This window comes from Monodon monoceros, unplaced genomic scaffold, assembly GCF_005190385.1.
Source record: "Monodon monoceros isolate NGI ecotype Baffin Bay Population unplaced genomic scaffold, NGI_Narwhal_1 Super_Scaffold_18, whole genome shotgun sequence".
Taxonomy (NCBI): Eukaryota; Metazoa; Chordata; class Mammalia; order Artiodactyla; family Monodontidae; genus Monodon; species Monodon monoceros.
The window spans coordinates 4,784,575-4,802,266 of NW_021703774.1; the positions used below are offsets into that span (position 1 = coordinate 4,784,575).

Genomic DNA, 17,692 nt, shown 5'->3' on the forward strand with positions numbered 1-17,692 from the left:
TATTTTCAAATTAAACCTCCTCTTGGTGGTTAGTATTTACCTTTTTGCACAATTAAACATCCCAAAATTATTCAAATGGAGAGCAATTTTTGTGTTTGTTTTCTGGAAACAGGGCTGGCCTGGCAAAATAAGGTTTCTGAATGACCTCTGGGGAAGCTCACCTAGAAGGTATCTGTGGATACCTGTCCCCGGCAGTAAAAGGCTTTTGGATGTTGATTGTGTCACTGAATGAGTTGACCTATGACATCTCCAAATCCATGACATGAAGGGCTGAGTCACAACAGGGTTCAGGAGCACCTATGCTTTGGGGACTTTTACCAACACACATACTTGTTTCCATTTGGTGTTTACTTTATTTCAGCCTGAATAAACTTCAGTTTTGGAGCCTCGAGCTGCAAACCATGAACACCTCCAGGAGGTGCTTCTTAGAGCTGGGAGAGGTGGATTCGGGAGCAGTTTTCAAGGATAGTTTGTCACCCAACCCCATGGCTGGTTCTTAAAGCGGCTGTCCTCAGGCAGGTACTGCCAAATATATTTGATGGATGTCGTTCCCAGGTTCCTGGGACCACATAAAGCAAAACCTGGGCACCAAAATTACAGAAGAATGGGCTTAAATGGGAGACTTGCATTTTTGACATCGCTTTTCAATGAAATGCACAGCAGTAAAAGTTGCACTTTTGCTGGAAGCCGGTTAAAATGTGAAAGGTCATATTCACTCCAGAATTAAGGAAAGTTTCATGATTTGAATCATATCCCTGTCGAGCATAAAACCAGGTCAAGTTGGCTAGTTAATCATCATCAAAAGGACGATTTAAACCGAGAAAGATTTAAACTCAGTCTTTCTTGCTGGTGATGATTGTAGGTGACTGTGATTCCTTAACACAAGAGGTTTAAGGAGTAATGCTAAAAGGCTGGGTAAAAAAAAGTACTCTCTGTAAAGAAAACTTGTTTTTGTTTTCTTTCATTCTTATCGTCAGTTGTTTGGGGGACTGAGAGACCTGCGCCCTTTGATTTATTTTCTGACAGTTTTATTGAGGACATACAGGTGGTCTACACAGTTCATGCCAGTCTTGCAGATGAAGTGATTTCTCCAGTCGGCTGGGGCTGCCACCACAGGGGCAATTTGAGACATGAGAACGACATGAAGAAGTAACCTTTCTTTGCACGAAATCTGCTTATTTTACAAATACATCATAAGATGGATGGGAAGGGGGTTGGAGAAGCAGTTACCCATGGCATTGGTTTGGCAGACCAATGAGTAGGAGGTGGGAGCCTGTTTTTCAGGCTAAGTTCATGGCACCTGGATGGGGCAGAGCAGAGACTTAAACCTATGTTTGTCTCCAAAGGCTCTTAAAGTGAAGATAAAAGTTCCTCTTTCAGAGAGCTGTCCTAAGGTTTAAATGAGCCGGGATGCATGTAGAGTAGCTAAATATAGTCCTGGCCCTTAGCCAGAGCTCCCCAAAGGATCCCTCACTGTCCTTGTAATAATGGAAGCGTTCATTACACTGACCCCTTCTAGTTCCGCCTCTAGGTACGATACCAGTTACTCTTCAATAACTGCAGCTAATACTGATTGATAATGATAATAATTGTGCTACCCAGGGCCAAACTCTGGGACCACACCTTCCTCTGTCTGAGATGAAGGCCTGTTAAACAGTGATCATTTAAGGAAGTAAAATAGGGCAGGTTTGACGGCTGGTTTAAGTTACAGTCGTTTGTCATTTCCTGCTGCCCTTTGCACTCACTGTGCCTACAGGAGCCGTGTGAGAGGAGAAGGCCCCTTGAAGGAGCCTTCCTGTCCCTCCTTGTAAACACACACCAGATGTGCCTTTTGCATTGGCTGCCCGGCCAGGGTTCGCCCAGGGCAGGAAGCGGGACAGCTCTGTCCCCTTTACACCCCAGCCCCCAAGCCTGTAGATGGCTGTGCTGGAAGGACAGGGGACCCTCAACCACCCAGACCAGGGCTTGGAGTGAATGGATTCTCACCATATTTCCCGCTCTGAGAGAAATCAGCATGCGTTTGTCATCTTTTATTAATATTAGGCTAATTAACCTTACTCTGAAGATGAATACTGCATGGCCCACTGGTTCCCAGAGCAGCAGTTTTGCAAAAGCAAAGGAATGAGAAGCAGATGAGTCCTGCATCCTGCTGTGTTCTTTGGTTTCCCTTTTTGGTGTGGACAGGTGTGTCTCAGTCACCAACCACCAGGTAACAAATCAACCTAAACCTTAGTGATGTCAAACAATGATTTATGATTTCTCTTTGATTCCGCAGCTTGATGGGGTTGTTCCTCTGCTGGTTTCACAGGGGTCACCATGTGGCTGCATCCAGCAGGGAGGGTGGCTGGGAGCCTGGCAGAGCTGAGCCTCTCTCCAGTTGGTACATTCACTCCAGACTTCACAGCAGGGAAGTCTCAGGACAACCATCTAAGGGAAGGAAAAAAACCTGCAAGTCTCTTGCACCTAGCATCATTTCCATGACATGATGCTGGTCAAAGTAAGTCACAAAGCTAGCCCTGACTCAGGGGATGGCAAACAGACCCACCTCTTGAGAGGAGCAGTGGCAAGCACAATACAAACAAGCACGAGAGGAATTGTTTCCACCATCTCTGAAACCAAGCTAACACAAATTGCAAAAATACACACGATGTGAATGTTGCATCATTTGCAAATATTTTCTCCCATTCTGTAGGTTGTCTTTTTGTTTTGTTTAAGGTTTCCTTTGCTGTGCAAAAGCTTTTAAGTTTAATTAGGTCCCATTTGTTTATTTTTGGTTTTATTTCCATTGCTCTAGGAGATGGATCCAAAAAAATATTGCTGTGATTTACGTCAGAGGTCTTTAATCCATTTTGAGTTTATTTTTGTGTATGGTGTTAGGGAGTGTTCTAATTTCATTCTTTTACATGTAGTTGTCCAGTTTACCCAGCACCACTTATTGAAGAGACTGTCTTTTCTCCACTGTGTATTCTTGCCTTCTTTGTCATAGATTAATTGACAATAGGTGTGTGGGTTTGTTTCTGGGCTTTCTATCCTGCTCCATTGATCTATATGTTTGTTTTTGTGCCAGCACCATACTGTTTTGATTACTGTATCTTTGTAGGGTAGTCTGAAGCCAGGGAGTATGATTCCTCCAGCTCTGTTCTTCTTTCTCAAGATTGTTTTGGCTATTTGGGGTCTTTTGTGTTTCCATAAAAATTTTAAAAATTTTTGTTCCAGTTTTGGGATTAATTTCAAAAATATACATAGAGCTCATACACCTTAAAAAAAAAACCCAAAAAACAACCCAATCAAATATGGGCAAAAGACCTAAATAGACATTTCTCCAAAGAAGACATACAGGTGGCCAACAGGCACATGAAAAGATGCTCAAAATCACTAATTATTAGAGAAATGCAAGTCAAAGCTACAATGAGGTATCATCTCACACCAGTCAGAATGGCCATCATTAGAATATCTACAAGTAATAAATGCTGGAGAGGGTGTGGAGAAAAGGAAACCCTCATACACTGTTGGTGGGAATGTAAATTGATACAGTCACTGTGGAGAACAGTATGGAAGTTCCTTCAAAAACTAAAAATACAGTTACAATATGATCCTGCAATCCCACTCCTGGATATATATATCAGGAGTAAACTAAAAGATACATGCACCCCAATGTTCATAGAAGCACTATTTACAATAGCCAAGGCATGGAAGCAACCTAAATGTCTGTCAACAGATGAATGGATAAAGAAGATGTGGTATATATATACAATGGAATATTACTAAGCCATAATAAAAGAAGGAAATAATGCCATTTGAAGCAACATGGATGGGCCTAGAGACTATCATTTTAAGTGAAGTAAGTCAGAAAGAGAAAGAAAAATATATTATATCACTTTATTTGTATCTAAAAAAGTGATACAAATAAACTTATTTACAAGACAGAAAGAGACTCACAAATATAGAAATATAGAAAACAAACTTATGGTCACCAAAGGGGATAGTGGGGGGGTGGGCGGTAAATTAGGAGTTTGGGAGCAGCACATACACACTGCTATATATAAAATAGGTAAATAACAAGGACTTACTGTATAGCGTAGGGAACTATGTTCAATATCTTGTAATAATCTATAACGGAAAAGAACCTGAAAAAGAATATATATATATATATATATACTATAATACATATTATATATATATCTGAATCACTGTGCTGTCACCTGAAACTAACACAACATTGTAAATTAACTATACTACTATAAAAAAAAAGTTAATTAAAAAAAGTCACCCCAACATTGGTGATGCAATTACTAGACTTTTCTACTTAAGGTGAGATTTATCTTGTTAAAGATGGCTCAGTACAAATACTCCATAGGGCTAACTTGGAAGCATTCTGACATAAGATATTGTATATCTAGCTTGTTCAAAGATGCAGATTTGACTTGCTGGGCTAGTCAGTAAGTAACCTCCTATATGTTTGGCACGTCCACATGGAATCATTCATTTATTAATGCCTGCATGCATTCATTCATATATATATTTGAACATGCATTCCTATGTGAAGCTCTGAACTAGGCACTGGAGGAGGGTGAGTAGCCAGATTAGTTAGACATCTTTTCTACACTTAAAGTATTACCATTGACAGTTATCTTTTTCTTCTTACCCTTGCTGATCCCAACAGGACCAACTTCTCCTCTGTGATGCTTTTTAGTTTGTAGTTTTTTAAAGTCAGCTACTTTTTTTTTCTTTAAGCAAGAGCTCTTTTTGTCCTGTCCATATAAGCCTCTATTAAGAAGTTGTAACTCTAATGGGATGTAAATGTAAAGAAAATGTCTTATGGCATACTCCACATGCAGACACCCAGAGACATCCATTTTCTTCGACAAACACTTAAAACAATATGAAAAATTGAGGGAAAGCCAAAGATTAAGCCATTAATAGCTACAAAGCTATTACAGTTTAGTAGCAGGAACATCCAATGACAAGTCACACAAATCTTGGGCACTTTGGGATTTTGCTGGTGGCAGGCACAAGTAACATTCATTTATTATTTGTACATTTATGCAGAAAATATTCATTCTGTTGTTATTGTACATTAGGCCTGTTTTAAATGAGGGATTTTGCAGTGAAAGAAGAAAAACAAAGTTCTTGTGCCCATGTAACTTAAACTTTAGTCAGGAGAAACAGACAGCAAAAATTGTGTGATTTGTCAGGTAGTGATAAACAGTATGGAAAAAAAATAAAGCAGAGGAAGATGAGGGAAAACCAGCGAAGAGTCTGAGAGGGGCTGGACGGTGGGGTAAAAGGAAAATCAGGAAGAAATGGTGACCCATTGGGTGGCAAGTATTTCAAGAATGGAATGACCGCTGTTTCAAAGGCTGCTGAAGTCTGAGGATGGGCTGTTGTGTTTGGCAACGTGTCCATTGGTGACCCTGACACGAGCTCTTTTGTGGGGTGGTGCAGAGAAAAGCCAAATTAGTTTGATTTCAAGAGAGAATGGGAGGAGAGGAAGGGGAGACAGAGAATATAAAACTCTCTTATGGACGTTTTGCTGACAGGCATAGTGAGGAACGGGATGGTAATTGGAGGAAGATGGGGCCACAGAAGGTAATTTTATACGGTAGAAAATATGGCAGCATGTTTGGTGCTATTGGAAATGATCTAGTACAGTGGGAATGTTGCTGATGTGGAAGGTAGAGGGGCGATTTCTGGAGTGGTGTCCTTGAGTAGTTGAGGAGCATGGCTTGCTACAGAACATATATAAAAATTCATGTTATTAATTTTCTAAGCATATATCCAAAGTATATCGGGTTGGCCAAAAAGTTCGTTCGAGTTTTTCCATAAGTTGGTACAGAAAAATCCGAGTGAACTTTTTGGCCAAACCAATATATGCATACATTTAAATTTTTTATTTATATACTACTTTAATAGCATGCTATATGCATTTCAAAACACATATAAAAATCTAATTAAATCTTTGGAGGAAAAAATACATAAATAGGAGGCCCAGTATTTTCCCTCCAAACCACACAGATAGTCCTACACACACGCTCGTTGAGGTGCGTGCACTGTACTTTGGGGTTCTTACCTTTAGACAAGGTCACTGTCTGACACTGACTTATCAAAAAGCAGTCGGAAGGAAAAAGCTTGGTCTTTCAGGTTTGAGAACACGAGGTTTCCTTTTCTTCTGTTTTCTGCCTCGGAAAGTGTTTCGACCTTAAGCAACACCTTACAAAGGACAAGGACTTTAAACATAGCGCTTGGGGTGATTTAGTTAAAACGTTCTTCAAATGCTCCTAGAGGTTACTTTTGTCACATGTAGTGTCACAAAATGCAAAAAAATACTCAGAAAGAGGAACAACCACATTTCAATTTTTATTTGTGGATGGTGAGTCGCTCTTTAACCATAGGTCTTTCCCATAACTTTCTCGAATCCATAACTGAAGGACAAAAAATGTGCATCTCCTCATAGGTACAAACTAAAACCTTTCGCTACAGGAAGAGTGAGAGATGTGTCTATTTTTTTTTTTTCTGTAGTTTCTGTGTGAAAAAAATGCAGTTGCCAGCTGATGGGCAAACTAAAAACGTGTCCCCAAGTTGCAAAGAGTACAGAGTGTAAATGTCAGGCACTGGAGCTTTTCCCAGAGGTCACATCCTCAGGAAGGTATTTTTCCTAATTATGAGGCTGAAATTGTTGGCACAAGAAACACTGTTCCGTGATTGGCTAACATAATACAATAAAACAATGGTGTCAAGTTGAACCACTATGAACATCTATACAGTGGTCAAAGGAGTCCTTCCCACAGTTTCAGTGTGGTCCCAGTTGTAACCTGATGTCTCCAGGTTTGTCAGAAAAACACTCAGGTACAAGTGTCCCATTCGCAGTGTGTGGATCTCTTCCTCTAGAGACAGGATGGTCCTAAATCAGCCTTTCCATTGCAGGGGGAGCCGTCATGCTCCACATCTCCACGCGAGAGCCATCCTTTTCCTGACGGCTGGGGCTGTAGGACCCCTGAGTTGCCCTCTTGTTGGAGGCAACGACAGAGGCCACAACTGCCAGGAAGAGGATCAACAACAAGGCTAAAGTCACTGAACCGATGGCGGCGAAGACATCTGAGAGCAAGTCGTCTGCCAACTGCAAGGATAGAAATAATTGTGATGTGAGTTACAGAGCAAAGGAGAACGTCCAGGTCAAGGAACTACCCTGGAATGGAAACCAAGCAGAGCGCAGGTGCCACTCAGGGCTGGAGAAAGATCAAGGTGTGGAAGGAAAGTCAGGTGTCCTTATTCCAAGATCATGAGAATGTGACTGTCTCTAGAGTCCAAGGTCTAGAGTCAGAAAGTGAGGCAGGAGACATCTACTGTGTCTACTCTGTGTCTTAATTTCAGTGACTGAGGTCATTTGTGTGACATCAAGGCCAAAGGATGAATCCGCACGTTTATTTGTAAAATAGTTCTGCATCTATAGAGATGTATGGCTCACAGTCTTTTGACTCCCTTGCAAAAAGTTCTGATTTTGCACCGAAAAAAAATTGTTGTTTTACAGCCTTTCTTGGGAAAGGAAGAAAATTAAATTAGTTGGTTCTCATGGGAAAGATCTTGAGACATAGGCTGGGCTGCAATGAGCTGGTTTCCACAGTCATCACTTTGACTTGGATTTGATGTGACAATTGAATGGTTGTGAAAACACACGTGCGGCACGTGGAACCAAACCTGGGAACAGAAAACTGCAGGCAGAGCCCCACATGGAGTAGCTGGGTCCTGGACTCTCAGGGGTGTGCCTTGTACAGAGTGGTTTGCCTAATGTTGATTCCAATGTGTTTGCCAAGCACTTTTTGCAATGGGTAAAATGAAACTGATTTAGTTGCATAGAAATATTAAAGACAGGACACAGTTGCTATTTGAATTTTTAACAGATTTTCAAAGAAATATTTCTGTCAGGGTAAGTAAAAGCAGAAGTAAATTCGTTTACCTTCTCATTTAGCTTTCTCTAGGACCCATTCCCTGTTACCTAACCAAGCTACTGTTATAAATGTAATCTTTGTTAGTTTAACATCCTAGGGAATTTTAAACACCTTTGTTTTCCTTTGTGTTTTTACTTTGCTGTTGTTGTTCACTGTGCTTTGATTTAGCCATTATATAATTAATATAATCCTTTAATACTGTATCTCTTCATAATATTGTCTTGGGTGTACTCACTATGAGCCTTGTTTGAATGTGCTTCATTAGTTTCCTCATTCATTCAACAATGCTTATTGGCTATCTGCTATAAACACTGAACTGAGCTAGGAGATAAAAATAGAAGGTAAGTCAAAGTCTGAAATCTGGAGCTCAGACACGCGCACACATATACACAGATAATCATACATTATAAACACGTTATGATAATGTCATAAATGAACAGCATAGGGGTGTAGGTAGACTAATATTGGAATGTGGCATGTGATTACCTTTTGAAGGATAAATGAACATTCAAATAGTTCGAACGGGAAATTCTACTTGGATGAAACGATTTGAAATCAAAAGAGCAAGAGTGTGTAAAAGTCCTTAGAGTTTGGGGAAACAGTAGGAAATCAGGCGTGACGAAATGTATTGTCCATAAATGTGTACGTTTGAGTGGGAAAAGGATTTAAAAAGTTGGTGAGAGACAGAACTGTAAGGTAGGTGAGTCTGGACAAGAAATTTGAAGGCCACACTAAAATTCGGACTTGGTCCTGAGGTCAGTGGGAGCCAGTGAAGGTGTTTGAGAGCATGATATGATCAAGTCTGTGTTTCATTAAAACTTGGCTCTGGTAACAGGGTGGAGGGTGGGTGGAAGTGAAGGTGGGGCTGGAGGTGGAGGAAATAGGAGTTTATTGTATTAGTCGTGGTTAGATGACCTCGGTCTAAGTTTGCCAGTGGAGTGAGACTCGAAGAGGAAAAGGTGGAGAGAGACTTGGGAGGCGGAGCCAGTCCACGGCAGACGGTGCGAGCGAGGCTGGGGGGAGCGGAGGGAAGACAAGAATGGTCACCACAGGAGGTGACCCTGTTGGCTGGGGTCTCATTAGCTGGGATAAGATACACAGGAGCAGAAACAGGCGTGCATGGGAAGACTTTTAGGCTGGGAAAAGCTAGCGTCAGGTTCCTGAGCAACATTCAGGTGTGCGCTGCTACTCTCCACATTATTGTCTAAAATTCTGGGTCGCAGCAACTTTTCCAGTTATTGGAGAAAAAGCATATAGAGTTTCATAGAATTCAGTCGTTCTTGAGAAAAATTGTTTACCTCAACTAGAGGGCAGGTTCTCCGGCCACACTGTGTGGCAATGACATCCTTTATCTGTAGAGATAACTGTGGGCTGGGACAGATGAATACAGCCATAGACCTGGCCTTGAAAGCTCAAGAGCCTGGGTCTCAGCAGGACAGATGGACCCCTTGGTGTCATCTGGGGACCTCTAGAGTGTGTAATCCTCTTGTTCCTAGATGCTGAATTCTCCTTAATCTGTCCAGTAAACTGTGTCATCTTTGGGAGTCAATGGTTGTTCTGCTGGGTGGGTGAGTTGGGAGGGTCCACACCCACACAGAGAGGAGACGATCACTTGGTTTGCCTCTGTTTTCTAAACTTCTCCGGCCTCTTCTCATTTGGGCTGAGAAAGATTGCTCGGGGAAAGCTAATGCCACCCAGACCCTCGCACCTGCCACCCTGCAGCTGGAGAGGGAGGGGACGTGGCAGGTGTAGGCGCTGAGTTCTTGTTGGGACCCCAGTTCTGGCAAAACCAGAGGACTGATCTGCTTCGCTTATCTTGGGACCTGTGGGGAACCAAGGCTCTTGTCTGTAGAGGCTCCACTGCTCTCAGCAATGTGGAGAGAATGGAAGGGCCAGCTCCAGACCCGAGAGAAACCCCCTGCCTCTACTGGCTGTGTGCTGAGCGGCGGGCCTCAGCCAGTCCCTGCAAGACCCTGGGTTTGATCACCTGTAACACCAGATCCTAGCATCTACTCCCAGGGATGGGAGTCAGGAGACACAACACATGCAAAAGCCAAAGAGAATGTCCCAGAGTAAGTTCCCAGCACAGGAGAATGTGAGCAACCGTGAAGATGTGATGTATCACCTTGCTGACTTCATTCAATTCTGAAAGATGAAGTAGAACTCCCTCAGTGCCTCGGGATACAACCCGGGAGCCAACCTACAAACCTAACATGGCAATTCCGAGCTTCAGATAAAGTTTTGGATGAAATGGCTGGCCTAGCGATATCAGATAGGGCGTGTCACTCGGCTTTGGTGGGGAGCTGAGGGAGTCAGTTTGAAATCGCCTCTGGAGGGCCCTTTGCTTTTGAATTCCCCTGGCTGAAAGGCCTTTTTTGCTCCGCTATTCTTCAACTGGGCTTAAAATACACAGCCCTGGAATGGATCCTTTGATAGCTGAAACTGCTGGGACACAGGAACTGACAAGGCCGCCAGGTGTGGACCGTCCTAAAAAACAGCGTGAGTTTAAGGCCAGGCCTGTTTGGATGGGTTGTGCTGCTAATGCTGCACTTTTGAACAACCTTTTTCAGAAAAGATAGACCCCAAATTAATTAAAATTTCATGTAAAATTACTTTTCAGATGGCTTATGCTGCAATCTGTATTGTTAACATCCCGTTTAAATGTACATTTTATACATGATCACATTAAACTGTGGTGACTTGGAACTCCCCATCTGCAGAATGAAATAAATAGGTGCTTCATTTTTTTTCCTCCATGGAAGATTCATTCTGAAACGCTGACTGGTTGTGGCCAAATGTGCCCCAAGGCAAGGATGCACGCTGGCATTCCCAGGGGAAACTGCCAAAACTTATTTTGAACCTTCTCACCTGAGCCTAGGCTAGAACACGCTGGAAATACACATTAGCTTTTTTCCCTTAAACTCCAGAAGAGGAATTCTATGCTGTGATTCCTCTGAGGGGAGACTGGAAACAGAATGCACTTGCAAAACAGACGGACATGGGTTTGAATCCAGTTTTGCCACTGGTGTCCTACACTTATCTCTGCTGTTTGTCCACCTGTAAAGCGGGAGTGACAGTTCCTGCGTCCTAGGCTTGCTCTGAGACGTGGAGTATCCAGGTGTGTGGAGCTTCTCTGAGGGGCAGGCTCAGAAGGGAAGTCAGTCCTCGTGGCCACTCCTGTTTAGCACTCTTCAGAGGGATGACCCTTCCCCAGCTGATTTCCCCGGTCCTGCTTGGGCATCAGAACACCCACCAGATGCCACCCACTCTGGCAACAAGTCGGGACTCAGAACCCAGCCTGGGAGCCGAGAAGGGCAGCCGCTGACCTGGAGCTGGCAGGGGCCTGGGCCATCTGGCCGTCAGGGCCCACAGCCCCTCACTAGCTGACTGCTGGTCAGTTCATCTGATTTTGAAAACACAGAACGAGCTGGCTTGTCTGGAAAGGAAAAGTAATGAGACTATCTCTGCCCTCAGCACCAGGACCTGCCTGTCATAATATTTAGGGCCAATTTGGAAAAACGTGAAAATAATAAACACATTGGAAGGAGCCTGGAAAAACAGGATATCTTAGGAAACTTGACCTCCTATTTCCAGGTGAAAGGAGGTGAAGACGTTAAAGCTTTGACTTGAGGTGAGGAAATTCTAGGACTGAGGCCATGGTTTCCCCCTTAGGGGCATATTTTTCTCACGTCGGATTTTGTAAAATCAGCAGAAGTACGTTTGTAGTTGAAAAAAGCAGAAATGTTGGGAGTTAAAAACTGGCTCCTGAAAAACACTAGGGTGGAGTGAATTCCCCAAATCCTTCTTAGAATTCAGTTTATATGTCCGTTGTGTGGAAATATGTGGAGACAGTTGAAGACAGGAAGTTAGAATGTTTGGATGTGCTAGTTGATTACAGGTTATATTCCAGCTTCAATATGTGAGTTTCTGAAATGTGTGTGTGTGTGTGTGTGTAGTGTTACACAAGTACATAATAGTACGTTATGTACTATTATGAGCGTCAGTGATTAATGGGAAAAAAAAAAGATGTTGTGTTTTTACAAAGCTGGTTATAATATTTACCTTCCATCTGTGTATCTAAAGTGAAATGAGGACATCTCTTTGACTCTCATCCTTCAAATTAAAAATAAAGAAGAGATAGATGAGAGAGAGAGAGAGAGAGAGAGCAAGCAGTTCTTGTGAATTACTTTTGTAACAAGTAGGTCTTCAATTTGGTGGATGGTAGAAAACTCCCACACAGACCTGGGTCCTTGAACTATCTCTTATTAGTGAATTGCTAGGAACAGCCGTTTCCATAGTAATATTGAATTAGTGCCAGAACTCTGTTTTTAAAATGAATATTGCTGCAGCAGCCAATTTTCAACCATAAATACACTGTCCCCTTTACAGTTATAAGGGGGGAAACAGGGTACTGAGAAGCTGAAAGCGGGGCCTTGGGCAGCATCCTGGCACAGGGAGGGGACCACCCAGCAGATGCTCCTGCCACCTTGTAAAATGCTCAGGACTGGGAAGCATGGCAGCCACGGAGCCCCCTCCAGGCAGCTGATGGCTGCAGGGACCAGGGGGCGTCTGAACTGCAAGCCCAGTAGCATTTTCTCCTTGGTGCTCCCATCTCTTCATCTGCTGCTCTGCCTCTCCCAGAAGACACACAGGCTCTCAAAGGAAGCCGACATAGTCTTTCAACCAATTTTCACCAAGTAATTACAGTTCCTTACAACTCTACTAATTGGGGACCATCTTGACAGCCTGGTCATGGAGAAACCCGGCGACACGAGGTGGTTCCGGGCACCACTCCCACTCCCGGAGGGGTGCTGTCCTGGGAACCTTCTAATGTGATTTCCACATCAGGCCCCACCGAAGACGTTGGAATCGCTACTGGAAATTTGGTACACGGGAGACAAATCAGAAAAGGAGCTGGTCCAGCACAAGGCTGCACGTTTGGGGTTACAGCCCTAGTTGAAAGCATCGCTTCTTTCACAACTGACCACCAGCCCACGCATGACGTGTGTGGGCTTTTAGGGGAAGAGCACCATTATTCTGAGATTTGAGGGGTGCTGTGACACTGGTCATGAAGGGACACAGTTATTCCTGCATTCAGCAAATGGTTCTTGAACACGCCTTCTGTGTGAGCACAGTGCGAGCTAGAATACAGTGGTGAGCCCGGCAGTTCCCAACCCCACCCATCTAGTGTTGGGTCTGGAATTCTTGCCCCGATGTCTCACAAGCTCTTTCCTACTCAGGACGTCACATTTTCAGCAGAAGCATAGATGTAGCTAGAAGTTTGGAGACACAGCTTTCCTATTCTCTCTCCTTAAGCAGGTGGTATAAGTGATATATTTGTTCTCCTTGGAAGACCAGGTCTTATGCATAAGAATTCGCTCTTTGCCTCATACAAGAACCAAATCCCAGCAGCCCAAACTCAGATTTCATTATGTTTTTGTAAATTCATTGTTTGAAGAAAATTGCTGCCCTTTCTGCTGACCCTGGGTCAGGGGGGTTACCAGATGTTGTGCGCACAGAAACGTTTAAATCCCAGGTAGGGATTATCACATCCTGTCACCTTCTCAGGGAGGCCTTGCCTGATCGCCCTCGTTAACTGTACTCGGCTTCGTCTCTCTCCAGCACGTCGCGCCCTGGGACACCTAACAGTTCACGGGGGAAGTCCCGCCCCTCCCAAGGCAGAAGTTCCATCAAGGTGCAGCTCCATCCCCTGCCTCCCAGCCCCTGGACCGGCATCCGTGCCCCAGGGACCCCGCGGTGATCGCCACTGGGCAGAAGGCTTGCCCAGCAGCACATGGCGAGCTCTCAACTTCATGCACAGAGCTTCTCCCCAGGGATTCCTGCAGGACACCCTCAGCCTGTGACCCACAAGAGGAGAGACAGCCGCTCTCTAACTCCGCTGAAGGGTCAGGGCGCCTCGGAGGGGCTGCGGGCAGACACTGGGGGCGGGGGAGCGGGGGGTGCGGCAGATCAGAAACCACGTGATCAAAGAGTGAAGGGGGCTATCATTATTATATAACTTGGCTACTATTCTTTTCTGTGGAATCCGCCACAAACAGTCTGCTTTCACCTTCTCCTGCACCAGAGCCCAGATGGGAATGTCATCGGGTGTCACAAGCAGGAGATGCGAGAGATCATTTTTTTTTTTTAATACCATTTTCTATGTGTGAAACATCCTTTTTGTCTCCGCTAGATGACCCCCTGGACATTATCATGGCCCATTTTGGTCTCAGAAAACCTGGGTAGACAGACATACTTCCTTTCCTTCTTTTTCTCTCCTTCTCTTTCTCTCTGCATCCCAGAAAACAGTGGTCGCCAGCTGAAGACTCGGGCTGTGTAGTGCACACCACACTGTGAGCTGCACACACTTGTGTTTGTCAATCGGACACCCTTTCCATCTTCATTATTTTACACTGGGATCCACTCAGAACGCAGTCCCCTGCCCTTCCGCTCGGATTGCTCCTTGTTCATTCTCAGGGTTGCAACCTGGTTAAGACGGTAACTGTCTGTTACGTGGCTGGTTAAACGGTCCTCTAGCCATCCTTTCTTGCCCCAGGATCTACCCCAGCCAGCCAGCCCTACAGAAAACAAAAAGAGCTTGCTTACCTGGCTGGGAAGCCCACGGATGCTAACCGCATCAGTCCTAACCGTGTCAAGCCTAACCTGCTGAGTTTTAAGTCAAGGCTCGTTTTGACTTTGCCCCCATTTCCCTGTGAAGGTCAGCATCAGCTACGCCCTGCACGTCTGCAAAGCGACTGTCCTTACCCGCCCTTCTCTAGCAGGAACCAGCCTCCCCCGCCCCTCCCCCGCCCATGCCGCTCCTCCAGGTTGAACACGCCCTTTCAGGAGACCTCTGCCTCTGCTCAGAGCACCCTGGGGCTTAGCTGCCCTTTGCAGTCCCCCCGGGCACCCCGCGGGCTCTCCTCCCAGCATCTCATTCCCGGAAGCCCAGGGCTCAGCTCCGTTTAGAAGAGCTGCGGCCCGGCCCGCCCGGCGTGAACTGTCCCGTGCAGTTGAACGTGCTGCCCTGTTCATCAGGGGTTAGGCCACCCTCCACCCCGCCCCTCAGGATTGTACGGATGAGTATCTGTTTCCTCTGGAACTTTCCGAAACGACCAAGTGCAGTGCTTTGCACAGAGTGGCCGATCAATTGTTATTGACTCACCCACTGGTAGTGCTCGTGGCTCTGTTTAACGCCTTGATTCGATTCTTTTTTCAGTCGTCGGGAGACTTCTCTACTGCCGGGAGTTTACTGGTGGGGACATGGTTCACCCATTTGTTCATGCGCGCATTCACTCACGCATCGTCAGTGAACGCCGTCACCGTGGCAGGCAGCTCCCTGGGTCCTGGACACACGCGATCCAAAGGCAGAGGCATCGCCTTCAGAGAGTCCACCGTGGAGTGATGGTCCCAGTCCGGGCGGCTACGCAAACCGCCACAGTTCAGGCGACGGGCACTCTGTTAGAGGCGAGTATGAAGGAAAGAAAGGCGAGAAGGTGGACTTCATGACATGCTCCAGTTTTCTTAAAGGGAGCTGCTGGAAGAAGGAGGTGAGGAAGCGTGTTGAAGGCAGAAGGAAACACCACGATCCAGCGGGAGAGAGGAGAAGCGTGCCTGGGCCTTTCCTGCTTGCCTGGGACGCCGGTGGAGGGAAGTGCTTCTTGCTTCTGCAGAGCCCCACGCGGAGAAGCAGCAGCCCATGTGTCAGGAAAGCGTTCACCCAACCTGGGCAGTAACCACAACAGGTTCCCTTCCAGGAAGCTTCTCTCCTCTCCCTCAGCGAAGCAGAGGCCAGAATCGCATGCGCAGTTTCATAGATATTCTCTGCAGGTTCTTTCCTAGCACATCTGACCTACACCTCTTATAAGAAACCTATCAGCCTCATAGGCCAGGAGTCCTCTACTAACCTGCGTTTTGGAGGACACAGAAGGGTTTAAATTTCTTTATACCCCTTCTCTGACATGGTCTATAGATTTTAGAAGGTGATTGATAAGTATATCAATTGATTTTATACAACATTTCAAAAGCAAGAGAATATCCAGCAAACAAGTTAAAAAGGCAGGGGGACTTCTGAGATTAAATCATACTAAAATGACATAACAACTAAATGCAACTGATTGTATCCTTGATCAAAAACAAAAATCTAAAGGACAATTTTGGGACAATTAGAGAAATCTGAACATGGATAGTATATGAGATGGTAAATTTCTTAAATGCCATACTGGTATATGGTTGTAGAAGGGAGTCCTCTTTCTTCGGAGACACTTGCTGAAATATTTAGTGGTAAAGTGTTACAACGTCTGCAACCTACTTTCTAAAGCTAGAGCAAAAAAATGTATGTATATAGAGGTAAGAAAGGGAGCAAAATATTAGAAAACTGTTGAAAGTGGATGAAGGATATGTGTTCACTGCACTTTTTTTTCTGATTTTCTTTAGCTTTCATTTTTTTTTCCAAAAAAGTTAGAAAAGTAATACTTTTAAAAATGATGTTACCGTGAAAATAATTCCTCTAAGCCCCCAATTTGTGGATCTTGCTTCTTCACTATCTGTTTGTTCTTCTGCTACTCTGGGTCTTGCTGATTTCTCTCCCTGCTATACTTCTATTGCCTAGTAAATCTTGTTCCCATCGATGGTTTTATCTCCCATCTAGACACTGAGACATTCATGGATCACATCACATGCCAGTTTCCTCACACATTTGGCCCTAACCCTCCTGCTGGAGCCTAACGCAGTGCCAGGCACACAGTGGGCGTCCGTGGACTTCCTCACCATCTCCTGGCATCGTCCTTCCTGACCTAAAAGCTGTACCTTGGCCCTTTCCTCACTTGGAATTCTTTCTTCTTACCAACTTTCTTCAGTCGGTGAAAAGCTGCTATTAATTCATTCTCACATTAAGCAGGAGAAAGAATGCCAAATCCCCAACATCCTTATGGCTTATCACATGTCCTTTGGGCAAAGGTAATCTAGTCTGTGTCATTGTATTTATTGCCCCCAAATCAGAACCAGTTGCCAGAGTAATGAAGGTCTATTGGTTTGTGTTGGCTTAATCCACGTCAGGGGGGCTTTAGGGGCATATAAGGATAATTTGACCAGCAAAAGGAAAGCCATAAAAATGATCAAAAACGCTAACAGATATGCTGAGAACACCAAGCTTGTTTTACTGAGGATTTATGGCCAACTTATCAGAAAATTATTTGGTCCAAGTCTACATTCAAATAGGTCCCTCAGTAATTCAGCAAAGATTCCAGCCTCTGAAAAAAACAGCCTCTATAATGAGATACTCCAGTAACCCCTAACTTGCAGCACATGTAGTTTAATTTTCAACAGTTGTGAGACTGCAGTAAATCCAGCTTTTGAATAACTAGTTCCACTGATACCTCAGACCTGCATTAAATTAGCAGAGCACGAAGATCAACAGCATCCTCTCTCCTGACATACCTGCGTCCGTGTTTATTAACCAAATCGAGCTTAAATGTCTGACCTCCCCCACATGGCAGCCGTGCCAGCGCCTGCTGGGTCCCAGCACAAGTGAGTGCCAAGTCACCAGGCTCTGCCACATGATGTCAGCTGTGCCCCAGGACCAGCTCTGGAGGTTGTATTTTATTGACCAGACTCAAATTGGTTTCCCCTCGTGCAGGTGATAAAGTGTGGCATCAAGTCACCCATGTGAAATATATTACCTTAACTTTGACAGCTTGTCATTGAAGTCGTTGTTTATATAATCTATTGTGCCATTTACTCTATTC

At 44.6% G+C, this 17,692-nt stretch overlaps 1 protein-coding gene across 5 annotated transcripts in view; it reads right to left on the bottom strand.

Moving 5' to 3' along the window:
- Positions 1-6,350: 6,350 nt before the first annotated feature.
- Positions 6,351-17,692, bottom strand: part of CRB1 (crumbs cell polarity complex component 1) — a 264,792-nt gene continuing 253,450 nt past the window's right edge. For all 5 annotated transcript variants that reach the window (XM_029230014.1, XM_029230018.1, XM_029230015.1 and 2 more), the window contains one exon: positions 6,351-7,117. In XM_029230014.1, coding sequence (XP_029085847.1) covers positions 6,902-7,117 — 216 coding nt within the window. In that variant the 3' untranslated portion in view covers positions 6,351-6,901. The remainder of the gene's footprint in view (positions 7,118-17,692) is intronic.